Source organism: Python bivittatus, unplaced genomic scaffold (assembly GCF_059951505.1).
Source record: "Python bivittatus isolate LINGU-HERP-01145 unplaced genomic scaffold, Pbiv_v1 ctg000090_np1212, whole genome shotgun sequence".
NCBI lineage: Eukaryota > Metazoa > Chordata > Lepidosauria > Squamata > Pythonidae > Python > Python bivittatus.
The window spans coordinates 3,645,001-3,661,026 of NW_028277046.1; the positions used below are offsets into that span (position 1 = coordinate 3,645,001).

Here is a 16,026-nt window from a genome sequence, read left to right on the forward strand (position 1 = left end):
ACTGCTGTGACTCTGGGCAGTTAAATGGGATTGAAAGCTCAGAAGGAAGCTGAGAACAATCCCCCCAATACTAAATTGTTATAAATAATTTATAAATTGTAGGTACTGTAGTTACTTATAAAGTAATGCAGGATTTTGATGGGTTTTTGCCTTCAGTTTATGTTATTGTGTTTATCAAATTTATATAGATGCCCATCGCACGGATGTGACTGTGGGTGGCATACAATTAAACCCAATTGTTAAAAAAAGAGCCTTAAATTGTTGTGTGTGTGTATGTTCGAGTTTCCATAGTATTTGGAGTTTTCTCTTGTATCAGCCTCCCAGAGTTGCTATTCTGAGATAGATGAAGATATAAAACTAATATATATATATAAAATAAATGTTATATATAGTGTGTGTGTGTGTATACACACACATAAACATATATATGTATATACACACAGACACACACTTGTTTATTTTGGGGCCCCAAGGAGTGATGGATCCCTTTTTCCTCACCCACTTCCCCATTATTTCCAGAAGATTTCAGACTCGTATGAACCATTTTTCTTCATAAAAATCTATTTTATTTAATAGGAAAAAGCATCCTCCCCCCCGCCCCCACTCAACTGCTAATTGCTACTTCAATATCTTTATAATATGCTTTGGGCTTCTGCAATTATTGCTCATTTCTTTTGGACGGTTTTAATAATTCTTTAAACCGTTTTTCTTCAAAACTCAAGAATGAAAGAACGCTAAGCTCTGAAATTTGCTTGGGGGTCCTAGTAGAGCTCTGATTCGCTCTGAGATTTTCTCATTTTCAGGATTTAAAGCAGTGGTGCAAATAGTGTTCATTTCGCTAATGGGAAATTAACAAAGTTGGAGATGGAGGTCCAGCATATATTTGCTAGACGGGGAAGCAGCTAGAAGAGGCTGTCATAATAACGCTCTGGCCTTTCTAAACCAGACCAGCTGAAATAAAAGAGGTCTTGTTTTTAAAAACCTGTCTAATTTGCTTTTTCAGATGCAAAAAACTGGGCGACTTGAGCGTGGATGAGTTTTTAACCTCTGGATTTGATTCCGACGTGGATGATGAATCGGGAGAAGATACTCCAATTTCTGGGGAAGATGAGACTAGAAAGCCGCCTTCAAAAGTGGACAGCAAAAGGAAACCAGGGTGTAATTTGATACCCGTGGAAAGGTGAGTTTTCATGACTAGGGTGGATGGATAGATAGATTTATTTACAGTGGCTTTTAAACCGCGTGCCTAGGAATCTCGGTTTGGAAGTGACTGGAGTTCCGAGATGAGAAGATGGTAAGAGCAAACCAACTTTGCTTTGTCTCCATTGTCTTTCCTTGAAGAAAATGGGAAAGGGTTTCTTCTAAAGCAGTGTTTTTCAACCTTGGCAACTTTAAGATGGGCGGACTTCAACTCCCAGAATTCCCCAGCCAGCGTGCTGGCTGGGGAATTCTGGGAGTCGAAGTCCGCAACTTAAAGGAGCCAAGGTTGAGAAGTGGTGCTCTAAACCAAAGCTGTGCAATGAACTGTATGTGATTCAACTGAGGAGAGACCCATCAACTCTGGTGCTTTACATTCTAAACATTCTAGAACAACAAAATAAGAGTTAAATTCCTTAAACTCTTCTCCATTGTCCAGGAAAATTAAAAAAGGTCACGCCTCACAGCATAAAGACCAGCTCTCTCGACTAAAGGAACGAGATCCAGAATTCTACAAGTTCCTGGAAGAAAATGACAAGACGCTGCTTAATTTTGATGACTCCGACAGTTCTGATGAAGAGGAAGGCCTTCACGTGTTGCCTGAAAAATTAGAGGTAATTAAATTATTTTCAGGATGTCCCAATACACGTCTTTGCAGCAGGAATCACCCAGCTGCTCTTGGTGGCTCTGATGCTAATTAGAATCCGACTTGGTTAAGACTCGGATCTTCTCCAAGACTGTAGACACAAAAAAAAATGAAGACCAGAGAAACCAATTTCTTTTTATTCCCGAGAAAACTGCACGACTGTGTCCCCGAAGTCACCCGTTTTGGGCTAATGCCATTTTCTTAAAAAAAAAAAACTTTGATAGGAAGCAAGTGATGATGAAGATGAGGAAGAAGAAGGAAAAACAGTTAAGCGGAAAAAATTTGACTTCATCACGGTGACATTGAAAATGGTGGAACAGTGGAAGGAAGCGGCAGAGGTAAGAGAAGCGATTCTTTTAAAAAGCAGCATTCCTTGAGGAGCCACAAATCATGCTGATTAAATATGCAAGGTGTTACCCAGAATAGATAAAGCAGCTTCTCTCTCTCTAACTCACAGATGTATGTATACATGCTTTCGTTTAATTGAGCAGAACAGGAAAAAAGAATAGAGAAAAAAGCAGAACAGAAAAAAAATAATATAAAAAATATGAGGGTTCCCATACACGTATGTAAACTTTTACACAATTTCAGTTAACAATGATCATCCATACGATTCCCTGTATTAACGGTTTTAAAAAAAGAAACGTGTTCTGCTCCTTTTGGTATTAGTATCAAGTGTAGCCAAGATGATTGATGGATGATTGATTGATTGATAGATAGACTGGCTCTCCATTTGTTGAAGATGTTTTCTTCACGTGCCCCATTTTCAGCTAATGTCAGTGGTGGTTTCTTCCAATTTTGCTGCACTGACCTCCTTCCTCTTTCACTTTTTCCCACGCAGAAGAAACTCTCGCCTAGGCTGTTCCATGAGATCACTCAAGCTTTTAAAGCCTGCGTGGTCACCGCCAAAGGGGAATCGGCAGGGCCAGATTCTGGCAAGTTCAAAGTCGCGGACAGCACAGGTAAATCTGCAAGAGCCAAGTTTTGCAAAAACGACTTTAAAAAATGAACACGCCCTGTCTTTGTTTACATTTTGCACTAAGTCGTGGTTTGCTTTTAGCAAGGCTTGATGTTTAAGTTGTGGGTTTGCTATTTATTTCATTAGATTTAGATGCTGCCCAACTCCAGGGCGGCTCTAGGGAGCACTAAGTCATAAACCATAACTTGCAAGCCACGAATGATTGCGTTCACAAAAGATACTAAACCAAAACCAAGCAAACTGAATTCGAGTTTAGGGCAATGTGTAGGCCCTGTCGGATTGAGTTATGTGCATATAAAAGATTGTATCTCTCATGACTACTAAATTCATTTATGGAATGTCCATATTTTTTTCCTCTCCTGTTTAGTTTTCAACACTCTTGTCTCCTTCTGTGTCCGTGACCTCTTTGTTCTGCTGCAAAGATTGCTTCAGGTGAAACCGGCGAAAAACAAATCAAAGTAAGTCGATAATTCTTTTTTTGCATTTGTTTACGTTTTATTCTTCCAGTCTGTGAATTGCCACCACGCAATTCACTATTCCTTCAATTCCTAAGGGCATTTTTCTATCCACTCTGAGCAGAGTTTTCATTAACTATTAATTTTAAAAAGTACAATTCTATGTCCTGTTTTCTAAAAAAACACATTAAAGCCCCAAACATGGTAAGCACTGAAGCATCTATTTATTTATGAAATAAACAGTGAATAATCGTGAAATGGATAATGCTTCGTTTATGAAATTGAACCTGGACTTTCAAGATTGTTCTTCTTGCTGCGAGTGAGTCCTAAAACAACAGCCTAAACTAAATTCTACAAAAATAGAATTTAGCTCTAAAAAACCATGTAAACTCTCTTAGCTTAGAACAAATGCAATAATCCTTCCCAAGCAATCTTGATTTAATGTGGCATCTGTGCCTGCATTGTTAAGATTCAGTTCTGGAGTCAAAGGAGGAACAGAAGCATCGCATCAATACAAATTTTACAGGAGCAAAAGCAAATGGGGTGTCAGAAAGAAAATGCCTCTTATGCTTACTCACTAGTCTATTTAAAGCCACAGCAGCTTTATTGACACAACCTGCTGAGTTGGTTAGCTTTAATTTGAGTTCTTTTGTGGCCTGGTGTGTTGAGTGTGAACTCAGTTTCAAGTGGGTGTTCTGGGCAGGGGCAGAAAATGGGTCAATCTGATTCCGAGGTCGAGCGAAGGATTGTTGGTGTTGACGAGGGTACAATCCATCTGGCGATATTTCAACTGCACTAGGATCCCAGTACTACCAAAACCCTGAAGAATAATTTCCCAGAGGTAAATCTAGGAAATTTGATAGTTGACAGGGTCAGTGTCAAATTTTCCATTCGGACCGCAAAAACCAACAGCTGGTTAGCAAGGGTACAATTAATCCCTTCTTTCTAGCTGGGGCGTGATTTGCAGCTATCTGATCTGTCTAGCATCATGGGCACCGGTGGTCTGGATGATGGTGCGCCTTTGTATATGCCCTTCTCTGCACGTGATCTCAGCTCACAGCTATCTTTGGCTGACTCTCTGAGCCGCAGAAAGCCAGGCTGGGTTAGTAGCTAGCCCAGAAGCCAGCATATTCAGAGACTAGCTTCATTCAGCTCAGACCCAAAGCAACTTGATTGCGTATTTCCACTGGGTACAGATAAGGCATAGCAAGCTGTGTGTCCTCCGGACTCGGTTCCCTTTCCGTAAAGCAGATAACAAAATCAGCCCTTGGGAAGGCAAGGAATATACATTCCCATGTTTGTGTGGGGTGCAAATTAAAATAAACAGTTTCGGTTTCTAAAATTCCAGATGGCAACAGCTGCATGCTTTTGGGAGAAGTTGCTTGGTTGGGGTAGACGTTTTCTCCAGATCTCATTGAATTTTAAATCCGTCTTGGGCAAGGAAGGCCTGTCCATGAGCCTTTCCGGTTGAACAGCGGTTAACCCAGTTGAAATTCAGGAATCTTCCATCAATTAGACAGAAGGCTGACAGCGCCTGAATCATATTTCCCTCTAAATCATGCTTTTCTTAATTGTTTTAGGTTAGTCTTGCCTTCCTCCAGCCCACTATGGAGCAAGTTGCGGTTGGACATCAAAATGCACCTCGGTTGTACCATCCAGGTAAGTTTAAGCCACTTAGCAGATTAGGATCAAATTTGGTCATTTTCTGATGCTGGGCATCTCTTCCTGTTTTTGGAAGCTCTTTTATCCCCAGTTTCTAATAGAAGAGGGTTGGGCAGAGAGATAATCCTCAGCAAGTCCATAGTTCGACTCTCAGCACCCGTCATGGCTGATGATGCAGAATTGCAGAAATTCTGCAATTCTGCAGAATTGCGGAAATGCAACATTCAGAAAGCCGTAGATCCCCTCTGCCATGGTTGAACGGGGGCAGAAGGGAGCGCGGAAGGGGATTTGAAATTGGTGTGGCCTTTGAGCCAGATTGATGGGGATTTTATCTCTGTCTTCTGTCTGTCTGCAGCTCCTGTCGTGTTTAACCCAAGCCTCAGTAACAACAGCCGTTCTCCAGCACGTCAGTGCCATCGTGCCTTATTACTTAAGCTTCCCCAAACAGTGCCGCGTGCTACTTAAGGTCAGTTCAACAGCAGGGCTGGTCAGAAGATGCAGGAACAAGACCTGGAAGCCGGATTCCCCCTTTTAAAATTGGATACCCTGGCCTCAGTCATAGATGATGGGATCCAGGCAAACTCTTTTTTGGGGGCTTAGGTTTTTCTTTTCCTTTAAAAAAAAAATTGTTTGTTTAAAATATTTAAGGACACATAAATAGCTTCACAAAAGAAAAAGACTTAGTGGATGAAGAATAAAATATCAGTAAATAAACAAAGGGTTTACAATTACATGATTTAAAATTAACAGTATAGAAATAGGTTCACTATATCATCTTAAGAAATGACTAAAACTCTCTATAAAACTCTAAACGCTAACATTAACACTATTTGACCCCCGAATTGCATTCCTAAAGGGCAGAATCCCAGTTTTAAACTAATGAGTGGTGTATTTTTTGTGACGAACGCCAAAATTACAGAGAGTCGGGGAAAAGAGGGACTGGAACCAAAAGTGAATGCTTGGATTTATCTTGTTAAGTGTTTTGTTTAGAACCAGCTTTTCAGAAGCCCCAAGTAGTGTGCATGAACCTAAACTTGTCATTTTTAAGCAACATCCCACAACAGGATGTGGAAAAGACACTAGTTAAAACTATTAACACACTGTATAAATTAGCAGTCAAAAGGCTTTGAAATTACTGCATTTTAATGAGCTTAAAAAACAGTTCCACTGGTTCATAAACATTGCATGCAGCCTCATGTGGAATAAGTAGCTTTATTTCAACTGTCTCTTCTTAAGGTTACATTAATGGGTGTTACGTTTCTGAACGATGCTTTGGGGGGCTTATAATAACTGGGTTTGCAAAGGATAGGATATCTCAGCTTGCTAGAATGTCCTTAAAGGATTACGCCTCTTTTAGAAAGCAGAGGGCGAATGAATAAGCAGGGGAATCATTTGAGGAGTGGGAATTGCCTGGCCCACCTTACAATTGCCTGTACAGCCTTACCAGCACCCCATTGTGGCTCAAGTTTTCCTAGCTGAAATTGGGTTGCACAGGGGCCCATTTCCAGCAAGGTAAATTTAGTCTTGGCTGCCCAAAGTAATCGTGGAAATCAGAGCAGGCTCTTCTAAGCCCCAAATCATTCAGCTGGAATTTGGCATAATTAAGGAGCGAGGGGATTGGCTTCCCAGTCCACTTGTTGCCCCTAAAAACCCCAAAACATAGAAATAGCTTGGTCTTTCCCATGACATCACCGAAGCAAACTCTGGGGAATGGGGTTCACATTCTTTTAGGCCAGTATTTTTCAACCTTGGCAGTTTTGATGTATGGACTACAACTCCCAGAATTCCCCAGCCAGCATGCTGGCTGGGGAATTCTGGGAGTTGAAGTCCACATGTTTTATAGGTGCCAAGGTTGAGAAACACTGTTTCGGGCCATGAAAAGTTTTGAAATTTTTTTCAATTGCCTAAATTTCCTTGAACAGTTTCCAAGGCTAGAGGCATCTCATTTTAAAAGCAAAACGAAAATGGGAAAAAAAATATATTTTCTTCTTTTGTTAAGCAAACGATTCGACTCTGGAGCACGGGCGATGAAGTTGTAAGGGTTCTAGCTTTCCTGGTGCTGAACAAAATCTGCCGGCACAAGCAAGAAGCCTACTTAGCCTCTGTTCTCAAGGTAAGATGGTAACAGAAACCACACGAACTGTAAAATTGCTGGAGTTGAGAACCATCGCTCCATATCAAAGGGGTCTTGGATTGGGCTGTAGCTGCTGAGAAACACCCACGATCCTGAGAAAAGTCTGTCACCTGCCCCTATTTTCATCCCGATAGCCCAAATGATTTTTGGGGGACCCCTCCCCCAATGCAGACACCCTTGATTCAACCTGTATTAGGGCAAGCACCCTGATTTCTGTGTTTGTTGTGCCTGATTGCTCCAATATTGGGGGACAAAGGTTGATAAAAATCTCTTTTTTTTAAAAAAAAAAAAGCTCATTGCAGATTTAGTCTAGTTTGATCAGTCCCTAGTTGGATGAAACAAAGATCGCCATAATCATCTGGTCGTGTTTTTCTTCTTCCTCCCCCTTCAGCAAATGTACATTTCCTATGTCAAGAACTCAAGGTTCACCTCTCCCAACGTCCTCCCTCTGATCAACTTCATGCAGCGGACTCTGATCGAGATGTACGCTCTGGACCACGGTGTTTCCTACCAGCAGGCCTTCATTTACATCCGGCAGCTGGCCATCCACTTGCGTGGTGCCATGACCATGAAGAAGAAGGTGGGTTTATGTGAATGAGTGAGTAGTGGAGCCTCCATGGTTAGAGGAAGTACTAGTAACAGCAGCTAGAGAACCAGAGATGGGGAAGCTCGGTTTTCTTGTGGGGCTTGTAGGCTTCAAGGAGACGTTTAGAAGGTTGTGTTTGGACAAGATGGGGAGGAGATGGAGATGTTCCCCACCGCTTTGATTATTTGCCACCCACCCTGCTTGTTCTCTGCTGTTATAAATCCTAACTGATTTATATTTCAGAACATTTCTCATTTTGAAGTCCAAATCAGGAATGTGGTAGGAGGCACCTGAAAATTTGGATGTTAGACTCAGTGAATGATAGACTCAGTGTCCTTTAGTCTCCCTGCTTTCCTTTTGATGTGAAAAGCAAATTGAGAATTTTCAGAGAGGGTTGGCCTAGGAACGCTGTAAAAACAAATATAATAAATGAATAGAAACGAGGCTGCCTTGAATGTAGTAAACCTGGAATATAAGCTTATAATACTGATAATAACAACAGTAACAAGAACAGACCAACAGAAATGGGACAGAAATTTGTAATTTATTTTGCATCTAAAGTGTGTTGGGAAATAGCATTTTTTGGACCAAAACAACCCACATCAGTGCAGCTGAATTCCAGACCATATTTCTTGCTAACTTTTTGTGTTAAAGCCACACTGGAAGAAAGAAATATGTCCCCATTGCAGATCCTTTTCAGTGTCCAAATTGAGGCTGATTTTGATATCAGAAGCTGGGTGGAAGGTGAAAACAAAATATAGAAGATGTCTTGGATTCTCTTACATGGTGGTGCCTTGGGATAAGCCATGAATTTGAGGCACAGATTGTGAGAATTTCCCCCTCCTGTAGGACCTGAAACACAATTTTAACCAGGAAATAATCACTGCCACCAAGTGGTGGTAAAATAAATGACAATCCAGGCAAGATTTTTTTAAAAAAAGTTTCAGAATTTTAAGTTTTATTTAGGGAATACCAAAATAATGGGCTAACATAAGAAAAGTAGCCACATCATTAGAATATAGTAATATAAAGATGAATCTGGCTGCTGCACGAGATACTAGTTGAAATTACATTTGGAGAGCAAATATTTCATCCAACTTGTTCTTGAGATAATTTCACCTCTTCTTGAAGGAAATCATAGCAAATAATCTTTCTTGCCTGCATTCTTGGCCCAAGCGTGTTCTAGACCTTAATTCACAAACGGACCAATTCAGAGTCCCCAGTTATATTTTAGGAAATGTTTGGTCTCCTCCTAGCCTGGAGGAGGCATAAACTCAGTGTTTAAATAACAGTGTTGTGATCAATGTATTCTAGGACAGATGGTAATTCAGTATCATCTTCCTCTAAATATTTTTTCTTGTGCTCTTCATCCGGAAAGACTTAATGTGCAGTTTACAGCTCAGTTAAAAAAAACAAACCTACCTTTGTAGGCTCACAATCTAAAAAGTCACAGCATGAAAGGGAAAGGGGAGGGGGACGGAAAAGGAAAAATACTCTCATTACAATTCTGAACAGTTTCGGATCTTACAATGTGGTTCGTTAAGTTTTCTGCGTTTCTTTTTCTGATAGGAAAACTATCAGTCCGTTTACAACTGGCAGTACGTTCATTGCCTGTATTTCTGGTGCCGGGTTCTGAGCACGATGCATCCGAACGAAGTCATGCAACCTCTGATTTACCCCTTGACCCAAGTCGTCATTGGCTGCGTTAAGTAAGTAGCTGCAGATTGCTTCCCCCCTTGGCACCCCCTTGACCACATGATGACTTCCAAAGGGTCAGATTAAGAAATGGTCAGCGATAGTAGGTAGGACTAAGAAAACATTTTGGATTTGGGATTCTTCCCGCTCAGAAAGGCTGTGGGTTTCAAGTTGCAAGAGCAGCATTTCAAGCCCGAAGCTTTTGCATTAAAAATCGCCGAGTGCTCCCCCAAATGCTCAGGGTCAGTGATGGTGAGATGCTTTTTAAGGAAGACCCCCGTAACCACAGAGGACGCACACCTCTGTTGCAGCCACCCTTGGCGAATGGCTGCGCAGTCGATTTTTCCCCCAGCAATCCCATTAACGCTGCATTCAGATTCTAGGTTTTTTTTCCCCTCTCTTAAATGCCATCCTGCTGTTCTTCCCAGGCCCCTTTGAGCATTGATAAGATAAACGGTTCTAAATGGTGTCAGCGCTTGCTTCTTCCCCTGCCCGCCAAACCTCTCTTCCCCCAAGATGTCTTTCCCTCCCTTAAGCGGGGCTTTTAATTGTCCTGTCGAGGAAGCGAGGCCGTTTTCCACCTGTCTTGGCAGATAAATCAGTCATCTGAGCGGCTCTGCCGGAGAGATTCCCCTTGGCTTTAGCAGCCCTCCCGATTCCTGCCTGCGTTTTGCACGTAGAAAAAGTCACAGTGCAGTTCAGAGCGAGGAAACTACTTGCTCGAGCCCCCTTTTTATTCCTTTTTTCCAAAATCCCGGGGTTAAAAAAAAAAGCTTCCTTTTTTTCGTTTTAAACACTGACATGTTTAAAATTCGTTTTCCATTTGTGGGTGGCATTGAGGCACCCCCAAGAAGATTTATTCTAAAGGTCAGCCTGTATAGTAGATTCAAGAGCCAGGATGATGGAACAGAGCAATGTTTCTCAACCGTGGCAACTTTAAGATGCGTGGACTTCAACTCCTGGAATTCTGGGAGTTGAAGTCCATGCATCTCAAAATCGTCAAAGTTGAGAAACACCAGAATAGAGAGTTGGGTCAGCCACAGAGGTGATGTTCGGCCAGTCGTCCTCACTCCACACAGCCTATCCCACTGGGCTGCTTTGGTGATGCTCACATGAAGGGAGATCCTTATGGAAGCCATCATATCCTCCTCAAAAAAGGAGTAACTTTAACCAAGAAATAACTTTTGAAAGTTTAGAGTTTGGGTAGCATTTTACCTCCTTCCAGTTTTATCCACACCCCAACCTTGGAGAGGAAGGTTGGTGGGAACAAAGACCGGGAAAGACCACCCTATGCGTTGAGTGGCTGAGCCTGGGTTTATCCCCACTGAGGCTCCTGTTGGTCCCTTTGGGGAGGCAGGAGAAAACCCACAGCATCAACTCTGCCTTCCTCCTGGTTTGTTTTAAATTCATTCAGACCTCCGTAGGTCAGTCCCCCTCCTGCTGGGCGGGTTTATTTCCTCTTTTTAAAGCTGCGATCGCTCTATCCAGAAGGTGGCACTAGGCCCCAGTGAAAAGGGCTTAAGAGCAGGTGAATATCCTGGGATGTGGGGCGCAAAGGGGGTTTGCTAGCTTTGACAGAACGGAGAGAGCGGGGTTGCCATCTGTGGCAGCTTCCTTGCTCCAGGCACAGTCCAGGGCAGAATCTTAAATGCGCTTAAAGACGAAAACTAGCGATGTGACACTTGCAGGGGAACGAATCGGTCTCTCCCTTTGTGGTTTTTCTGAAACCTGGTGCTCTCCCGTGCCTTGGGGGGACGGGCGGGCTGACTGTTGTGAATTCCCCTTGTGTTAGCAAAGATGGAGGGGAGGGGTGGAGAGTGCTCTTTGGGGCAGCTAGAATTGGTGGAAAGGGGGAGGAAGGTCTGGGTTGGCACAAATCTTTGAGGGCAAAGTGAAACAAAAACAGAATTTCCCCAAGAAAGGGAGCAAAAGCTGCAGGTTAGGACAGAGAGGTGGACCTGAACCACATTCACACACGTCCTCTCGTCCTTTGGGTCCTGCAGTTGCATTTTAGCTCAAGCAGCACCATTTGGGGGGAAAGGCAACCTCTAGTCTGGCCAGACCCCCTCACCTGAGTGATACCAGCTGCGGGCAAAATCCACACAGTTGCTCATCTGGGAGCACCAGTGTGTGGGTGTGCGTTTGGGTCTTGCAAAGTTCTGTCTTACATTGTTTTATTTCCTTGGGAAATTCTTGAGCAAGACAGTCTGCAGTGAAGGATGATAATATTGACCCACATTCCCTGAGTGTCCTATTTAAATGCATGTTGTTCTTTGTTTAAAAGATTTTGATAAGCCGGTCGCTCTTTTAAGGGATCCGCGTGACCTACGGGTTAAAAACATCCTTTAAATGCAGCAGAGGTCTAAAGCAGATCTAAAGTACAGAAGCGAATGGCTTAGGAATGATTATAGAGAGAGAGACATTTTGATCCCCCCTCTACGCTGTAGTAAGGATATTATTACTGTTATTAGCTAATTTCACCTAGAGTCACGTAAAAGTGAGATGGGCGGCTATGTAAATGGAATAAATATTAGTTACTATTTTTTCCAGATGCTTTTAGGGTATCACAATTGGTGCTGTGCCAATACTTGGAATTTAAAACAGCTGTTTGGAGTTCGAAGCAGTCCTTCCAAGCGTCTCAGAAGGGCCTTGAGATCCAAGCAGCTGCTGTGGAATGCTTCTGGGGTGGCTGGAACAGCTGCTTGACATCCAAGGTGGAGCATTTTAAATATAAATGGGAACCTTTTGCACTCAAAACTTTTCACATCTGAAACTTTGCACGCTGCCTGTCAGCATGGTGTGGGTCAGGCCCCCGCTGGTCTGTTGGGAAGAAGTGCCAGGAATCAACATGCAGAGAGAAACTGGCTTGGATCAGGATAAGTAGGAAGAGGTGGGCTTTTTGCTGAAAGGTGAAAGAAATGAAATGATGATTTATGGATTTGAAGATTAAGAAAGATGTAGATTAAATAAGGGGTGAAGGGATTTATATAATATCTAAGAGGGAGGAGGGACTATAAAACTGTAACTACAGTGGTACCTCGGGTTACGAACTTAATTCGTCCGTGACTCTGGTTGCAACCTGAATTGGTCGCAACCCGAAGCAAATTTTCCCATAAGGTTCAATGTAATTACCGTTAATCCGTTCTGGCGTGGAGGACAGGGAGGCGGCTATTGCTTGGAGGGAGAGTCCCCCTCCCTACGACCACGTGTCAGGGGCGGAAAATGGCTGCGGACCACGTGTCACGGGCGGAAAAATGGCCGCGGACCACGTGTCATGGGCGGAAAAATGGCTGCGGACCATGTGTCAGGGCGGAAAATGGCCGCGGACCATGCGTCACAGGTGGGAAAATGGCCGCGGACCACGTGTCACGGGCGGGAAAATGGCTGCGGGCCACGTGTCAGGGCGGAAAATGGCCGCGGATCCTGTTCGTCACCCGAGGCGGAGTTCGCAAACCGAAGCAAATTTTTGCGGCTGGAGCTGGTCGTAACCCGAAAAGTTTGTTAACAGAAGCGTTCGTAACCCGAGGTTCCACTGTATCTGCTGAAAAGAAGGTTGGAAGTCATTGTATTTCTTCTGTTAGGGTTTTTTTGTTTCTTGCATTTCTTTCTCCTTTTGATTTGTCTCTTATTCTTAGAATTTTTTTAAATATAAACAAACAGTGGGAAGAGGTCAGATGGTGCCCTCATAAATCAGGGCTTGGCAATTCCTCTGCCCGTTGGCCCACTGGGAATTTTGATTGTCCTGGGCCTGAAGGCCATGGCCAACAAGAAGACAAATTGTTGAGGTTCCTGTCATTCGCTGCCAAGATTTCCTTTGCCACTCCAGCTTTGCATTTGCCCCATTGGTGCCTGTTTCTGGCTTTGTTTGCTCGACCTCCGGTCCATCCAGCTGAATGTTGAAGATACACATGAAGTAGCTTCACCATCCTTGGAGATCTGGCCAACAGAAGGGGGAAGGCACCTCAAATCCAAGCAAGATTTGTCTTTTCTGAAACAGCTCTGGATTTCCGAGCTCAAGAACAGGAGGGCCTCTTTAATCTCGATTTGCCATCTCTCCACCTCCTGCCTTCTTAGCTTCCAGGTCAGTAGGTCCACCAGGCGACAGGGCCACTGTCACGTGCATTGTCCCTGCGCCGTCCCTGGCCGCTGGGAAGTTTTTAAGCTGGCTGTCAGATCGCCAAGCGTTCCAAAATTAATGGCCCTGGTTTACTGTAAATCTATATCTTTTAACAGGTTTATCCCCCAATCAATTAATTCTTGTAGAAGGTTTTCGTCATCCCCCCTCCTCCCCGATTGCCAGGCCGTAGGTGCAAAAATGGATTTATTTCCATAATGGATCCAATGATAATTATTTTACTATTTTCTGGGGGAGGGGCAGTGGGTGATTTATACTGTGTGGTGGGTGCAGATATTCACCCTCTGTGGTTTTTATGATCTCAGCGGGCGCTGTTGCTTGCCAAGTTGGGGGGGGCCAGGCTGCAATCAAGGAATGACTTAGAAAGCGCAGGTGTGTACGTGTGTGTGTTTTAAGTGGTTTGGCTTTTAAGTCTCTCGGTTTGCAGGCAGAACTTTAAATGCCTCGCTTTAAAGTTTGCAGAGGAAGGAGAATAGGAAGAGGTCTGCCCTGAATCCACAGCAGCAGATCCTATTCTGAGTAAAGAGCAAAGAAAACGAAGGGGATCTAAACAGAATTTCTGACCCCCAGTTGCTTCGCCAAAGCAGCAACCGCATTTTCGCCAATTAGCCAAAGAAAGGAGCAACTTTTGCTGAAGATAGGCATTGAAGGGCTAGTAATGGAACAGCTTGGTGATTATAAACATTACTTAATAATCTTCCTGCTGAAAGAATCCATACCGTGGGTTTTTTTAAAAATATAATTTTCATTCAAGATCTTTAAACGGATAAGGATAAAGAAAATTAGAAAGATACTTAAAGAGACAACTTCCGATCTTCTTACAGCGGTTATAGACAAACTTAATATTGCTCCTCCTCTCTTTAAATTACATATATAGGTCACTTCTTGGTCTCTGAATGGCTTTTGACCCGCTTGTTCTTTATCCTCTTCCTTTGCCAGGCTGGTACCTACAGCGCGTTTCTACCCTCTGCGTATGCACTGCGTTCGGGCGCTAACCCTGCTGTCAGAGAGCACGCACACGTTCATTCCTGTCCTGCCCTTTATTTTGGAGGTGAGTGTCAGTAAAAACAGATTTTGCAAATTGTACACCACCCGAGCGGAAGCGCATAATCCAAGCGGTGCCCAAGACGATTGGGATCTAGGGAAAAACGATTGCAAGGTCTGTATCTTTATTATAAACAGTAAGAAAGACGTGAAGCGATATTAGTGTTTAAGATACAGACCGTGCGTAATCGAGATGGATTGGGGTGATGTTTTGCAAAGTACATAAAACCAGGACATCGTTTTTGTGCTCGGACTTTATGGCCATGGGGTGCAGACCCCTAGAGATGGAAGAGTAAGGGGTGAAGTTGGCTCCAAGTGAGAGGTGATGCTTGAAGGCTGTCTTACATTTATTTTCCTTTCCCTCTACAGTTGCTATCTCAGTAACCCTTTCCGTGTGCTTAAGCAGGGGCTTAAATTCCCTGCGGTTTCCAGATTGCCTCGTCAGCTCTCAGGGCATGGATGTTGGCTGGCAGTTGCTTTGGACTCAACTTTAGAAGTTGGACTCAACTTTAGAAGTTGAGTGGACTTCAACTCCCAGAATTCCCCAGCCAGCATGCTGGCTGGGGAATTCTGGGAGTTGAAGTCCACACCTCTTAAACCCGAAAAACACTGCTTTAGACTCACTTTGAGAATAGGAGGAGTCACAACTCTCAGACAGATTCCCACCCTGTCTCTCTTCCTTCCACCCATCTGACAACCGGGAAAACTCTGCTGGGTGGACTTTCAACTTACTCCCTCCAACCCTTGCCGGAAAAAATGAGACGCACACCCCGCGAATAAAAATAAACTCAGATCCTTTCAGGCGCCCTCCGTGTTGCTCTTTTCTTCCTTCGGTTTTCAGCATTGGCCCCGGACTGCGGTTCGCGACCCTTGCTTCCCCCCTGAAGCCCCTTGCGGGCTTTAACAAAAAGGGGACGGCAGATGGTGCAGCCGGAGGAAGGGGCGGCGGGGAGGGGGCGAGACCTGTTTTTTTGGGAATTGGCCAAGCCGCCTCGGTTCGTTGCTAATCGCAAGGAGGCGAAAAAAGGCTCTTGTGGCTTTTGTTTCCTCCCCCAAACGTTGCTGCAAACGTCCGTTTGTTAACCACATCCTTTTTAGCTGCCAGCGAGGCCTCTCTGCGTCCCCGGGACCCCTTGTGGCTTCTGGACCGCCGCCCCCTCCCATGTTCGCCTCCTTCCTCTCCGCTCACTGTGCCGAGGCTCTGCCTGTCGGGTTGAAGCAACCCCACGTCTTTTGCACCACCCCTCCCCTTGCTTCACTCTGTGTGTGTCTCTTTGTGTGTTCTCCTCCCCCTGTCTCAGCCTTGGGTAGAAAACAGCTGTCCCTCGTGGCAAGCCGCATAGATCAACCCAGACGTTCGCGTGGTTTATGCTTGTTTGGCCTCCAGCTCTCTGCCCTCAGCCACATCCGATGCGGCAGGGGCCAGCAGCAAGCGTCTTTCCCGCTTGGGCTGGGTGGGAGTGGGAAGAAAATACCCATGGCTTTCGCTGAGG

General features: G+C 44.1%; 1 protein-coding gene across 1 annotated transcript in view; it reads left to right on the forward strand.

The window, feature by feature from the left end:
• NOC2L (NOC2 like nucleolar associated transcriptional repressor) overlaps nt 1-16,026 on the forward strand; it is a 40,828-nt gene that overhangs the window by 2,211 nt on the left and 22,591 nt on the right. The window contains exons 2-12 of the mRNA XM_088136767.1: nt 1,004-1,180; nt 1,637-1,811; nt 2,068-2,181; nt 2,685-2,805; nt 3,190-3,280; nt 4,858-4,936; nt 5,295-5,405; nt 6,939-7,052; nt 7,465-7,653; nt 9,229-9,368; nt 14,429-14,540. Of these exons, the coding sequence (XP_087992893.1) occupies nt 1,004-1,180; nt 1,637-1,811; nt 2,068-2,181; nt 2,685-2,805; nt 3,190-3,280; nt 4,858-4,936; nt 5,295-5,405; nt 6,939-7,052; nt 7,465-7,653; nt 9,229-9,368; nt 14,429-14,540 (1,423 nt within the window). The remainder of the gene's footprint in view (nt 1-1,003; nt 1,181-1,636; nt 1,812-2,067; nt 2,182-2,684; nt 2,806-3,189; nt 3,281-4,857; nt 4,937-5,294; nt 5,406-6,938; nt 7,053-7,464; nt 7,654-9,228; nt 9,369-14,428; nt 14,541-16,026) is intronic.